General features: G+C 66.7%; 1 protein-coding gene across 1 annotated transcript; it reads left to right on the top strand.

The window, feature by feature from the left end:
• The first annotated feature begins 606 nt into the window (after positions 1–606).
• Positions 607–12,253, top strand: TESK1 (testis associated actin remodelling kinase 1). The gene is made up of 10 exons (XM_075410606.1): positions 607–825; positions 7,511–7,632; positions 7,754–7,802; positions 8,032–8,178; positions 8,351–8,433; positions 8,789–8,879; positions 9,116–9,199; positions 9,628–9,717; positions 9,865–10,015; positions 10,252–12,253. Exons 1-10 carry the CDS (start codon positions 607–609, stop codon positions 11,292–11,294), a joined length of 2,079 nt encoding a protein of 692 aa, XP_075266721.1. The 3' UTR covers positions 11,295–12,253.
• The last annotated feature ends 1,480 nt before the right edge of the window (positions 12,254–13,733 follow it).

Genomic DNA, 13,733 nt, shown 5'->3' with positions numbered 1-13,733 from the left:
AAGGAGGCTGTAGCGAGGTGGGTGTTGGTCTCTTTTCCCAAGCAACTAGTGATAGGAGCAGAGGCAATGGCCTCAAGCTGCATCAGAGGAGGTTCAGATTGGATATTAGGAAAAATTTCTTTACTGAGAGAGTGGCCAGGCATTGGAACAGGCTGCCCAGGGAGGTGGTGGAGCCACCATCCCTGGAGGTGTTCAAAATCGTGCAGATGTGTCGCTTTGGGATATGGTTTAGCAGGCGTGGTGGTGCTGGGTTGATGGTTGGACTTGATGATCTTAGAGCTCTTTCCCACCCGGAGCGGTCCCCGGGCTCTCCGGGCAGGACGAGCGCACCACGCCCGCGGGGCCCGCCCAGCCCGCGCACCGTGCGGGACCCCCGCGCCGCCCGGCGCGGCCTCGGCGGCGGCTCCCAAGGAGTTAAGGGCTGTCCCCGCCCCGTCCCCGCCCCGCCGGTGCCAGCGCTCGGGCCGGCGGAGGCGCAGAGCCGGGCCGCGGCGGGGGGCTCCGGGGCCGCCGCCCCCCCCCGCGCCGCCGTTAGCGCCGGGCCGGGGCGGGGAGGGACGGAGAGAGGGAGGGAGGGCGGCGGGGCCGCCCGGGCCGGGGGCGCGAATGGCTCGGGGGGTGCTCGGCGGGACCGACATGGAGTGGGAGAGGCTGCCTCGGAGGCCCGGGGAAGGCGACGGGGAGGCGGCGGGGCCGTGGCCGGGCTGCGGGAGGCTGCGGCCCTCCTCGTACCGGGCGCTGCGCAGCGCCGTCTCCACCCTGGCCCGCGTCGACGACTTCTACTGCGAGAAGATCGGGGCCGGCTTCTTCTCCGAGGTCTTCAAGGTGCGCGGGGAGGGAGCGGGGGGGGTGGCGGGTCCCCCGCACGCAGCGCCGGCCGCGGCTGCGGGGGGGTGCGGGGGGGTGCGGGGAGCGCCGGCTCTGTTTACAGCCCGGGAGAGCCGAGCGGGGGTCGGAGCAGGGGAGGGGGGATGTCAGCGCACGGGTGGGGTGTCGGGCAGCTCAGCCCCGGGGACCCCCGTCAAAAGCGCGGAGCCCCGACCCCGCCAGGCACGGGGTGTGCCGGTGGCGGGGGGAGGGGGGATGCAGGCTGTGTTGCCCCCCGGGGTGATTTCCAGCGTTAGTGGGCCTGGGTCCAGCCTGTCCTGGGCAGGTGGGCGCGGGGGGCGTCCCACGGGAGCCTCCCGAAGGGGTCCGGCTCTGGGAGAGGGGTGTGATGCTGCGGAGCGGGCGAGGGTCCCCAGCTGGGACGCCGGAGCTGCCTTTGTCCTCCGGGACTGCCGGAGCGGGGATGCCGGTGGGTGGTCGTGCCCTGGTGAGGGGTTCGTGGGTGCTGGTGGGGAGCTCGGGGTCCCAGCGGTGTGGTGGGACCACGCCAGCCCACACGCTGCCGCCGGGGCCGAGGGGCTGTGCCCTGCCCCGCTGCCGCCACCGCCTCTCCCCGTCCGAGGGGTGATGCGTGCCCGTGTTGTTTCCACCGTGCCACAAGCCATCGGGCAAGGGCTGCCCCTAAGAGCAGCTTTGGGCCGGGCAGGAACCCACCACCACCACCACCTCCCACCACAGTGGCTGAGGTCTCGGGCAGCGCTGTGCCGTGTGCCCTGCGAAGGACCGCACTCCCACGTGCAGCACACCCGGGTGGCCGTGACCCAGCAGGACCCTGGGGTCCCTCTCCAGCCCTGCCACTGTTCCCCGCTCAGCAGAGACACCCCACGAGCCAGCTCCTCTGCAGCCACAAGAGTGGTGTCCTGCGAGGGGTCGTGGCGGGCGTGCAGAGAGGTCTCTCTCCTCCGTGCTCCCTCCTGCCCCTGCCGAGCCGTGGCCTCTCCGCTGGCCCGGTTCCTGCTATTGATCTCCGGCTCGGAGCGCGTGGCAGCGCCTCAGAGCAGCGGGAGGCATTTAATAATGTCAGGCGTGGGTACAGCTCTTCAATAATGGATGCTCTCGTGTCTCGGCCAGGCCACGATCTGTGCTTGCCTTGCTGTTCCTGTTTCCCTGGGCGCTGCCAGAGCCACAGAACGCTCCTTCTCCCGCCCGCGGTTCACGTCCTTGTGGGGCCACTCGCGCGCAGGGTTTGGGGCAGTGGTGGGGGTTGCGGGGCGGGAGCAGGATCAGGCATCCGGAGCCGACGCGTGTGCGTGCCGGAGAGGAGGCAGGGGCAGGAGGGGGCCAGATGGGGCTTTGTGCTCGTGCGGTGGGTTGCGTCCAAGATCTCAGCAGGATGGTGGGGCAGGCCCGGGATCTGAGCTGGGGTTTGGCTGCCTGAGCTCGTGAGGAGGATGGAGCTTGGCAGGGCAGCGCAGGACCCATTTTCCTCCCACCTCGCTTGTTCCTGCTGGTGCTTTCCGTGGCCGTGGGCACTCGCAGCTCCCTCCTCTGTGTGGCTGCTGGGTCTTGCCTGATTCCAGCCATGGTGGACGTGGGGGGCGGGGAGGGGACTGGGACATCTCTGTCCCCATGCACGTAGCTCAGCCCGGGTGTGCGGCCGAGCCAGGGCCGGGCAGGATGCTGGGATGCCATCGCGGGCATCTGACTGTGTTCCCAGCGTTAAAGCTGAAGGGCTCGGCGTGCCTGAGCCCTGGTGTCCCAAGCTCGCCCCTAGGTTGAGCCTTATCCCGCTCTGACCGTCTGTCGTGGAAAGGCTGTCCGGAGCAGACGGGAGACACCGGCGATGGAAAGCTGCCCTTATCCCTGGGGGTTGTTCTGCGGCGATCTCCAGCTGGTCGCTGTTGCCTTTCCCAGTGCGGTTTCAGAGGTGCCAGGCCCGCCCGTTTTCTCGGGCACACGGACACTGCAGTGATCCACCTCTCCATCTCCGATAGACTGAGCAGATTGAGCCGGGTGTGTTTGTGCCAGACATTTTCTCTAGCCCTTAAACCTCTGTTGCATCTCTTCCCCAAATCTTACTTGCCCGTGTGCGGTCTGCCGCAGACGCGGGGGCTGCGGGCAGCATCCCGGCTTTGCTCTCCTGAGGGCTGTATCTAGAGGTCTTCGCTCATCCAGCTCGGCACCTTATGCCCTGCTGTCGCACGTCCTCACAGAGATGCTTCTTCTTCCCAGGGCGCAGCCCTATGGTGTGCTCAGCCCAGCGCCCCGTTGCCACAGTGCCGGGGTGGGATTAGTGGCTCCCAGCGCAGACGGAGCTCAGGAGAGGGCTTCGGCACCACTGGCACCCGCCTGCCTCTGCTCGCTTCCCCGCCAACCGTGGAGATTGTGTATTTACCCCCAGTTTACCAGTGCAGCCGATGGCAGAACTCGCTCCCTCTTATCTGCTGCCCTTCATCAGTGGACCTTGCCTTGTTCTACAAAGGAGGGTGGAGCGGCGTGACACAGAAGGGGAGACTAAGACAGGCGGGGAGGAAGTGAATTTGCCGAGGTCAGCCAGCCACAGCACGGCCGGGAGCAGCCCCAGCCCCGCTGTCGCCGCTCACTCAGGAGCCCCAGCACCGGACACACGTTGTGCTGCCTACCCCAGGACCCGCCGGCAGCTCTCCTGCGCTGTCACGGGGCACTGCCCCGGCTCCCGGTGTGCCCGCTGCCGCACCCGGGAACGCAGGAGGTGAGGGCTGCTGATGCTCGAGTGTTCGCCAGGAGCAGGTGCTGCGTGCCTGGCCTCTTCCACTTCCCCGGAGGAAGCCTGTCTTGACCGATTCTGCCTTTTCCGCAGGTTTTCCAGTCCTACCCAGTAAAAGACCTGTTGCGCTGCTGGGATTCCCGTGAGCTCAGAAGCAGCTGTCGCGGGCGGCTCCGGCGACGTTGCCAGCTCCCTTACCTGCCCCCCTGTCTTACCCCCTGGGCTCCCCAGGGCAGGGGGTGCAGGATGATGTCCCTGTGCGGCTGTGCCTTGCCAGCACCAGGCTGGGGCAGGGGGATGTGCAAGCCTGTCCCCGGCGTGGGGTGCTGGGGGGCAGCTGCTGGGACCCCCGGGTGGGGGGTGCTTCACCCCATGTCTAGACGGGAGTGCTGGCTGCAGGGAGCGAGCAGGCCGGCTGCTCGCTCTGATTAGCATGCTCTTTAAATAAGACTCTTATTTCCGCTGTTGAAAGAGCTCAGATCCCTTGTGCCCAGGCTGGGGCCGCAGCCAGCCCCGTCCCATCCCCCACCCCACGCGCTGGCAGCAGATGGGACGGGGACCGACACGCCGTGGTACCCCCACGCAGCACCCGGTGGAGGGGCCATGCGGGGTGCTGGGGGGCACCAGCGAGGGCTTGCCTGGTCCCTGGGGGGCAGAGGGAGGGCTGACGTCTTGCGCTCCCCCCGCACCCCGGCTCGGCCGCCCGGCTGAGCTCAGCTCCGGGGAATGCGCTGGGATTCCTGGGCGCCATGCCAGAGCGCGGAGAGGCGAGGGGGGATGCCGTCGTCCTGCCCCAGAGAGGCTCTGCTGCCCGCTGCTTTCCTCGGGCGGCAGCAGGGAAGGAAACCCCCCTTAGCAAGAGGCTGCATCCCGCTTGGGGTCGTGGCTCGCTCCCTCCTCTGCTTCCAGAGGGCAGCCGGGGCGCTGGGATGGTGCTAGCACCTGGCTGGACCGGGTAAACTGGCCAACTGGTGTGTGAGGCTGTGGGAAGGCCAAGGGAGCACACCACCTTCCCTGCCAGCCTTCAGCTGCGGAAAGCGCCGCGGACAAGGCGGGACGGGGCCTCGCAAGCAAGCTCAGGGCGCTGGACGCCATCGAGGAGGTTGCACCCCGTGTGCGTGGGGCTTGGGCTATGCTGGGAGCCCTCCCTGGACCCTGGGGACGGAGTTTCAGAGCAGAGCACCAGGGCAGGGCTGTGATGGCCAGGGTCGCCTGGGGTCCCTGGGAAAAATCCTGTGGAAGGGGTTTTTCACCGGACCTTCCCTCCCTGAGGCTGCCTGTCCTGCGGCGTTAAGGCGTGAAGACACCGCGTGACTGCGCTCGGACCGGACCCAGCCTGTGGCAACGGCGGGAGGCTGGTTAACGAGGAATTAAGCGACGGGCTATGTGGGGCTGAGCCAGCGCCTGCCAGGGGCTGCTCCCTGATGCTGACGGGGACCCGGCCAGCCCCACGGAGCTTGGCCACCGCGTGCCGGTGCTGTGCGTGCCGCCCGGCGTTCCCATCCCGGCGCGGCCGAGACTGCCTGCGCCGTCGAGCCGGGTCCTGGCGCCTGGCAGCTGCCTGTGCCAGCCAAACCGACCGAGCCAGTCCTGCCACCCCACGCAGCGTGGGAAGGGAGAGCTGGGTTGGGAGCGCTGGGGGTTTGCTGGGCAGCACCCAGCACCAGGGACTTGGCAGAGGTGGGGGGGTACCGCTGGCCTGGTCCAGGCTCTGGCTCGCTTGGCCCCTGGCTCTGCGACGAGACCCTACTCACCCTGCTTTAGCCAGGTGGGTCCCCTCCTTAAAGCCTGCACAGCCGCCTGAGAGCCCTGTTTCTGTGTCTGGTGCTGCCTGCAGCTGCCTGGCGTGCGGGGACAGGGTGGAGGGAAGGCAGCGATGGTGAGGATGGGGTGGCGGTGCCCCCTGCCCTGCCTGCTGGTGCAGGTGACAGCCGCTGCAGGTGATGAGGAGGGGTGAGCAGGGTGGTGGTCACAGGGAGGACTTGGGGTGCCATTAGGTGGGGAGCCCTCGGTCCTCCCCACGGCAGGGACTGCACGGTTAACCTGGGACAAACTGAAGCAGAGGAAGTTCCATCTGAACATGAGGAAGAACTTCTTCACTCTGAGGGTGACGGAGCACTGGAACAGGCTGCCCAGGGAGGTTGTGGAGTCTCCTTCTCTGGAGATACTCAAGACCCGCCTGGACAAGGTCCTGTGCAGCCTGCTGTAGGTGACCCTGCTTCGGCAGGGGGGTTGGACTGGGTGACCCACAGAGGTCCCTTCCAACTCCGAACATTCTGTGATTTTGTGATTCTGTGGGACGGGCTGTCCCCGAGCCCAGGTGTTTTGTCTGGTGCTCAGCGAGGAGGAGGTGTGGGGGAACCCATCCTCCATTCTTCCCAAAGCGTGGTGGGGGGCCAGGCTGGGGACTCACGGTGGCAGGTGTCTGAGGTGTCCCCTGCTTGCTCATCCAGGGTCCGTCCCGATCTCTGCCGCCACGTGGCCCCTGCCCACGGGGCCAGGGGTCCCGGCTTGCTGGAGCTGGGTGGAGGTGACGCAGATGTAACCGGATCAGGGTGCCCACGGGCAGACGGCTGCTGAATTATTCAGAGCCTCTCCAGGAACTCGGTGAGCTGGTGGTGGCTCAGCAGGGTCCGGCCAGTGGTATTGCCTCTTGCTTCCCCTCTGCCTGGGGCTGGTTTGGCCCTGGTGCACCCAGACGTGTAGAGGGATCTTTATAAAGCACGAATTTCCTCCCAGGCTCTTTGGTGAGGGGGAGCTGCTGCCCATCGCCTGTGTACTGGGTGATGGGTGGGTCCCCATGTCAGCGTGCACCCCAGGACAGCTGCTCCCCGAAGCAGTGCCAGCCGTGGGGTGGGAAGAGAGCCCCAGAGGACCAGCGTGCCAGCCTGCCCCGGTTGTGGTGGGGACAGGGGCCAAGCTGCAAGCGGGACGGGGGCCACTGGGGACCCTGCCTCTAGCCAGCCCCCCATTTTTTGCCTGGGGAGGCCATCCCTGAGGTGAGGGGGGATGTGGGGCGGGCCAGGGGCTGGCATCGGCACAGCAGCCTCAACCAGCATCGACTAAAAAGGAGAAGAGCGGGGAGCTGACGGCAGCGCAGAGGAATGCCTGCGCCTCTGTGCACAGCTCCGTGTGTGCTGGGGGGCAGCTGGGATCCACCGGGTTGTCCCTCCCACCGGCAGCGGATCGGGGGGTCCCATCCCACCCACAGCGCCTGCTCGGGGAGAGACCCTCAGCGTCGGTTTGGCCCCCGCAGCGTGATCCCAGGGCAGGGGATCCCGCGCTCATTCCTTGCCCCGCACGTGCCGGGGGGCTGCCGGGGGACGGGGGGTGTCCGTGCTTGGCCATGCTCCCAGCTGCTGTTCCTGGCAGGGGTCCGGGCCCCCAGCTCGCATGACAGCGCCGGGCTGGGGACAGCTAAATATACAGCCCTGTCCGAGTGACGTGCCCCACCGGGCTGGGGTCATGCACCGGGGCAGTGTCAGCCACCCCCGGGGCTGGTATGGGGGTGATGTGCCCCCTCTGACATCTGCCCCGTGCTGGGGGGGGACCTGGCTGAGCGGTACTGACCCAAAAAAGCCTTCCTTGGCGTGTCCCGGTCCTGCGCCTGCCTGTCCCTGCAGCAGGGTTGGGGTCGCGGCTTGCAGGAGCTGCCGTTTCCTCTCGGGGAGGGCTGGGCAGTGTAGCGCGGTGGGGGGAGCATGACAGATGGGTGTCCCTGGGAGGATGGGGATGTGCGTCGTCGGCACCGGGGGTCCTTGGGGTGCTGCTGTGCCGGGAGAGCCCCCTCCTAGCCCTTGTGTTCCCTGGGCTGCACCATGCCTCGGGTGTGTGGGGTGCTCAGCTCCTACGTCTTGGGCTGGGGTGGGTACCAGGCGCAGGCTGGTGTCCGGGAGTGCTGCGGAGGGGCTCAGCCTCCCCTGCACCCCCCTCCAGGTGCGGCACCGCCAGTCGGGGCAGATCATGGTGCTGAAGATGAACAAGCTGACCAGCAACCGGGGCAACATGCTGCGGGAGGTGCAGCTGATGAACCGCCTCTCGCACCCCAACATCCTCAGGTAGGACCTGCTCCCCCGCTGCCATCCCTGTTGCCCGCCTTTTGCCTAACCTGGGGGGTCTGGACGAGCTCCTGGGGCTGGTCCGCGCTGCAGCCACCCTCAGGTCCCCTCTGTCTTGCAGGTTCATGGGAGTGTGCGTGCACCAGGGACAGCTGCACGCGCTGACGGAGGTGAGAGCTGGGCAACGGCCGTGAGTCTCGGGGTTCCTGCAGGCCTGGGGAGGGGACAGAGATGGCTGCGGGGACACTTTCTCGGCCCGTGGCACATGTGCAGGGCAAGGTCTCCTGGGCAGCTGTGCCATGGGGTGGCTGGGGGATGCATTGGGATGAGAGATGGCCATCCAGCGTTATGGGAGGGAGGGGGAGTGCAGTGGTGTGATGGCCCAGCTCTTCCCATCAGTACATCAACGGCGGGAACCTGGAGCAGCTGCTGGACAGCCCTGTGCCCCTCTCCTGGTCCACGCGTGTCAAGCTGGCCCTCGACATCGCCCGTGGCCTCCGCTACCTGCACTCCAAGGGCATCTTCCACCGTGACCTCACCTCCAAGGTACGGGATGCTCCAAGGCATCCCATTGCTCTCGTCCCATACCCACGTTGCTGGCCCAGGCGTGGCCGGCTGGGGAGCAGGAGGCTGCGCTGTGCCAGGCTGTCCTGGGAGCGGTGTCTGGTGAGGGAGTGCTGGTGCGGTCGGTGTGACAGGGGTCCTGCTGTGCCCCCAGAACTGCCTGGTGCGCTGCGAGGCCAGTGGCTACACGGCTGTAGTGGGTGACTTCGGCTTGGCGGAGAAGATCCCCACTTACAGGTGCGTGGGCAGCATCCACCCGTCCATCCCCATCCTTGGGACTGAGGGGTTTCCAGCCCACTTGGAGCATGAGCTGGGGTGGGGGCTGGACATTTGGGATGCAGCTAGAAGGGCAGGGATGGGGGACAGTGGGGACGGTCCCTGGCAATGGGGACTCATGGGGCAGATGGACACATTTGGGGCTGTCTAGGAGGGGATGGAGAAGGGGGTGGTGTGGGCAGGGAGAGATGAATTTGTGGGGTGCATGAAGTGGAGACATGGAGACGGTGTTTTGGGCTGCCCCAGAGAGAGGATGGGAGGTCGGGCAGGGACAGGGAGCTGCGGGCAGCCCGTGATGTCCCACCGTGTCCCCCAGCGAGGGCAGCGAGAAGGAGCCGCTGGCCGTGGTGGGCTCACCGTACTGGATGGCACCCGAGGTGCTGCGAGGAGAGATCTACAATGAGAAGGTGAGGTTCCATGGCTGCCGTGCGTGGGGCGTTATCCAGGCCTGCGCTGCCAGCGGTTTGCTGGACTTGCAGCCCTGCGGGCGTTCGGGCACGCGGAGGGAAGGAACGGGGCATCCCTCAGCTGGCGAGGTGGCAGGGCCCCCTGTGTGGCTCCGCAGGGAGGAGGGTGGCTGTGGGTTCACAGGACGGTGGACACGTTGCCTCAGGGCTGCCCCGTGACCCCTTGCTCTCTGCAGGCCGATGTGTTCGCCTACGGCATCATCCTGTGCGAGACCATCGCCCGCGTCCCCGCTGACCCTGACTACCTGCCCCGCACCGAGGTGACTCCCTGGGACGGGGACGGGGAGGGAGGGTGGCAGGCAGGAGCGCCGGGGCTGGGACCGCTTCACCGAATGAGGGGGACCATCCTGCTGTGCTGGGCAGAGCCCCCCGTGCAGGAGCTGCCCCGCGTCTCAGGGCACGGGTGCTGTGTCCCAGACGCTGCCCGGGGAGGGATGCTCTCTGCTGGTAACCTGTCCTCGGAGCCCACCGTCAGCATGGGTGGGAGAAGGGGACAGCTGGATTCAGGCAGAGAGCAGGAGGTATCTGTGTGCCAGCATCCTGCAGCCCTGCCCCGACTTGGAGTGACCCCAGGGTTCCCCCTTGCTATGGTCCACAGCCCGGGGTGGCACGCAGGAAGCGTGGGGATGGAGGGCCGTGTGGTGCCCCAGTGAACCCAACCTCACTCTTCCTCCTTTCCCTGGCGCAGGATTTTGGTCTGGACATCACCGCTTTCCGCACCATGGTGGGAATCGACTGCCCAGCGGCTTTCCTCCAGCTCGCTTTCCACTGCTGCAGTGTGAGCCTCCCCTCTCCGCTGCCCTGTCCTGCCAGGGCAGCCTTCCCTGCACCGGGGGAGAGGCAGGGAGCTGCCTTTGCTGGGCTGGGATCCCTGGGGCACTTGGGGGGGGCTGCAGACCTGACGGGGAACCCCTCCTGCCCGCAGATGGAGCCCACCTGCCGCCCCTCATTCCTGGAAATCACGCAGTGCCTGGAGGGCATCCTGCAGCACCAGCCGGGTGCCGATGGCGCCGGGGCCACCCTCTTCGGCGGTGGGGAGACCCTGCCCGTGCCTGGGACAGCGGCCACGCTCAACGGTACGTGGGTGCCCCGGGGACAGGCCGTAGTGGGGGTGCGAGGAGGGGGGATGTGGGGTGTCCCGTCCTACCCTGGCAGCTGCAGGGGAAGGAAACGAGGGTTGCGTGAGGTCTTCAGGATGGAGCCGGTCGCTGTTGCCTCCTTGGGATGCGCCCCTGGGTTGTTGGGTGCCTGGCACCCCGTGGCACCCCGTGGCAGCGGGCAGCTGGTGACCCGCTCCCGTGCCCGTGCCCAGGGGTAGCCGGGAGGGCGGCTGGCCGCGCCGAGCAGTCGCCTCTGTGCGAGCTGGGGACTCAGCACCTGCAGCCGGACCAGCGCCTGTCCCGCAGCCAGTCCGACGTGTTCCCCCCCAAATCGCGCGCCCTGCTGCGGTCGCCGGAGCCTTACGGCGGGACCAGGACCAAGGAGACGCCCGCCCGCATCAACCCCTTCTCCCAGCGAGAGGACCTGAAGGGGGGCAAGATCAAGCTCTTCGATACGCCAAGCAAGTCGGTCATCTCGCTCACCTTCGACCTGCCGCCCCCCGCCCTGCTCCAGCTCAGCACCCCCGTCACGCCGGACCCCACCGTGGAGGTGCAGTGTGATTTCTCAGCCCCCGCCGCCGCCCCCCGCAAGTGCCACTCGCTGCCCACCTCCCCCGAGCTGCCCCGCCGGGGGGGCCTGGCGCTGAGCGTGGGGTCCCCCCGTCCCGATGACGACCCCCAGCCCCCCAAACTCCTTCCTCCCCCGGCTTGGGGACAAGCCTCCCCCACGAGCCCTGGGGCAGAGGAGCGGATGGACTGCGGCCCCGACAGCCCCGAGCCGCCGCAGCCCCCCCAGCCACCCCCCAACAGCAACTTCATCCGCACGGCATCCTCAGGTGCCCAACCCTGGCAGCCGGAGCCACCAGCCCCCAACGGGCTCCTCTTCAACAACAACCACGTGGTGGTCAGCAAACCCCTGGCTTGGGGCAGCGGGCTGGAGCACGGCTTCTCCGAGCTCAGCATCCCCTGCACGGCGGCGCTGGAGCGGACGGAGCGCGCGGCCATGCTGCCTGGGCACGGCTCCGTCACCGTTCTGGAGCAGGACGAGGTGCTGCCCTGCCCTGGCTGCTGCCTGGGTCCCTTCAGCTTCAGTTTAGCTTCCATTTGCCGGCGGCCGGCACCCAGCCCGCCTCGCTACCAGAACCTCAACTGCGAGGCCAAGAGCTTCCTCTGCCACGACCGGGGCCACCACCAGAAAGTCCCGGGGCCGGTGCTGGCGGAGCCCAGCCTGAAGCTGCCGGAGGCACAATCCTAGTGCCGGGGACCCACGGGGAGCAGGGCTGCGTCCGGCCACCCCTCGGATGCCCTGCGGTCCCTCCTCACTCACTTTGCGCTTGGTGGCCATCGGTGGCCGCGGTGCCCCGGGCTGTGGCCATCACGGCGCTGTCCGGGCACTTGGGTGTCTGTCCCACTGGGATCGGCCTCGGGGAGCCCCGGGGGTGGGCTGGGTCCCTGCCAGGGACTGAAGTGCAATAAGACCCCTGCCCCGGGAACGCTCCAGCGCTGCCCTGGGCAGCAGGGCTGGTCCCCCACGGGGCCCCTGGGGCTCAAACCCTGGGTGCAGGAACCCCCCTTCCCAAGGGCTCACCCCTCTGCGGAGTCTCGCCGGGGGCGTGCAACGAGCCTGCTCCCCCAGGAGAACCAGGAGCCCCCTCGGCCCCCCCAGAGCCGGGGGTGAGCGGGTCTGGGCTGGGGACAGAGGGGTCAGTGTGTGTATGTCTGTGTTGGGGGACCCTGTGGGGCTGGTGGGTGTCTCCATGCTTCTCCGCAAGCGTGGGGAGCGCAGCCAGTCCCCGATGTGGGGAGAGGCGTGCAGGGGGCCGGGAGAGGGGCGATGCCCGTGGGGGGCAGTACATGGGGATGTTTGCCGGTGCTGGGGATGCCCCTGCCCGCCCAACGCCGAGGGCTGGGCGCTGAGCCGGCACAGCGCGCCGCATCGGCATGGCACACCACGTCCCCCCCGGCACACGGGGTCGGGAGCGGGGTGGTGGCAGAGGGGCCGGGGTGCCATCCTGGCACTGGGGAGAGGGCCTGGTGAGCAGCGCGGCCAGGCTGCCCGGCCCCTGGCAAGGGTGGGAGCCGGCTTTCCTCCCTCCTGCACAACACATTGGGGAATGCAGAACTCTTGTGTTTTTTATTATTAATATTAATAATAATAATAATTGCTAGTAATATATACCCAGCTTATTTAAGGTGTTCAATAAAAACTGAATGCTCCAGCAACTGAGGCTGCCCCTCCTGTCGCTTGGGTGTACGTCAGACGCGGAGGGGAGCCCGGCCCCAAAAGCTTGCATGGGCTCGCCCGGGTCTGCTGGGGAGGCCCTCAGTGACCACAAGCCAGGCTGGCTCAGCCTGAGATCTCAGTGTCCACAGAGTGGCCACTGCGGTTGAAATGGCTTTGGTCAAATTCCCATCTGTTATTTAGGTTCGCACGGTTTGTGCCCTGGAGTCTGTGTTTGTAGTGGTGGACAAGAAAGCAAAGAGCAGACAAGCTGTGTCTCTTTATTGCTACAAGGTGGGTTCAGCCAGCGAACAAGACGGAGGAATGGCACGTGCCGCCTCCAAAAAGCCTGCCTGTAACACCCTTTTGGTCTTCAAGCAAGCTAATTCACATAACGATTAATCAACTATATATGGCACACACAACCCCGTAATAGAATAAGAGCATCTTTGCCTGGCTGAACATGACTTCCTCTGCTCTCGCCTGGGCTGCAAGGTTACGTCGGGGCTATTTTGCTTAATCTTCGCATGTGCACGTGTAGTAACTATTTAAAGTCCTGATGACTTGTCTCGCAAAGCTTCAGGCTGCTGCAAGTGCCGGAGTTGCTTTTGGTTTTGAAAGGTGCCATCACATCATGCCATCCTAAAGGTCATCGCTCCACTTTCTAATTAGCGAAAAAAAATCTCAGCCACCAGCACAAGCGCCGGCCAGTTCAGGCGCAGCTTCCATCTCTGGGTGGTGAGGCTTTGCCGGGGCCGTTGCTTGATGGATTGCCCAAAAGCTGTGGCCAAGCTGCTCGTGGGAAAGGGCCAGGCAGAAAGTCCCTGCTGCAGGGAGGGGACCTGGCTGGGTGTGGGGCCGTGCCGACCCACACTCCCGCGTCCTTGCGTGCCACCACCGCAGCTCGCTCCATGGTGGAGATGTTGCGTGGCCGCGGCGCTGAGCATCAGGGCTTGCTCCGCACTGCGGCTGAGTCCGGGCTGCCCATCGCACGTCGGACCCCACGCTCGGGAAGACCCAGCGTACCCCGTGCAGGTGTGGGGATGGGCTGTGGGGCCTGAACCGCTCTGCTGAAGCGCATCAGCTCTGGGGAAATCACATGCGTGATGCCCGAGCATCACTGGGCATCGCTGGGAAGTACCTGGGCAGGTGGGTTTCTCGCGTGGATGTGACACCCTGGGCGGGGGTGCAGCAAGGCTGAAGCGGAGGCAGTGCGGGGTGCAGGCGCTGCAAGGGAAGGCAGAAGGTGAGGGTGAGGTGCCGCCTGGCCTCCGCTGCAGGCAGCGGGGATGGGAACGCAGGCTGCAAAGGGGTTTCCCCCATCTTGCCCCTTTCTTGCACCACAGCCTGGAGGAAGGGGGGGGTCTCTTGAGCTGCCACAGACCGGGGGCTCCCATGGCAGCGAAGGGATGGAGCCAGGCTCCATCCAGCACAGGGAGGTGCCTGCATCCCTCTACGTTTCCAAGGGAGAGG

This window comes from Opisthocomus hoazin, chromosome Z, assembly GCF_030867145.1.
Source record: "Opisthocomus hoazin isolate bOpiHoa1 chromosome Z, bOpiHoa1.hap1, whole genome shotgun sequence".
NCBI classification, from domain to species: Eukaryota; Metazoa; Chordata; class Aves; order Opisthocomiformes; family Opisthocomidae; genus Opisthocomus; species Opisthocomus hoazin.
The sequence above is the reverse complement of the archived record's forward strand: the minus strand, read 5'-3'. Positions and strand labels throughout refer to the sequence as shown.

Excerpts from the sequence above, each read along its gene's own strand:
- TESK1 (XM_075410606.1), top strand. The coding sequence starts at position 607 with ATGGCTCGGGGGGTGCTCGGCGGGACCGACATGGAGTGGGAGAGGCTG. Across the intron at positions 826-7,510 it reads TCTTCTCCGAGGTCTTCAAG|GTGCGGCACCGCCAGTCGGG; the intron begins GTGCGCGGGGAG and ends ACCCCCCTCCAG. Across the intron at positions 8,179-8,350 it reads ACCGTGACCTCACCTCCAAG|AACTGCCTGGTGCGCTGCGA; the intron begins GTACGGGATGCT and ends CTGTGCCCCCAG.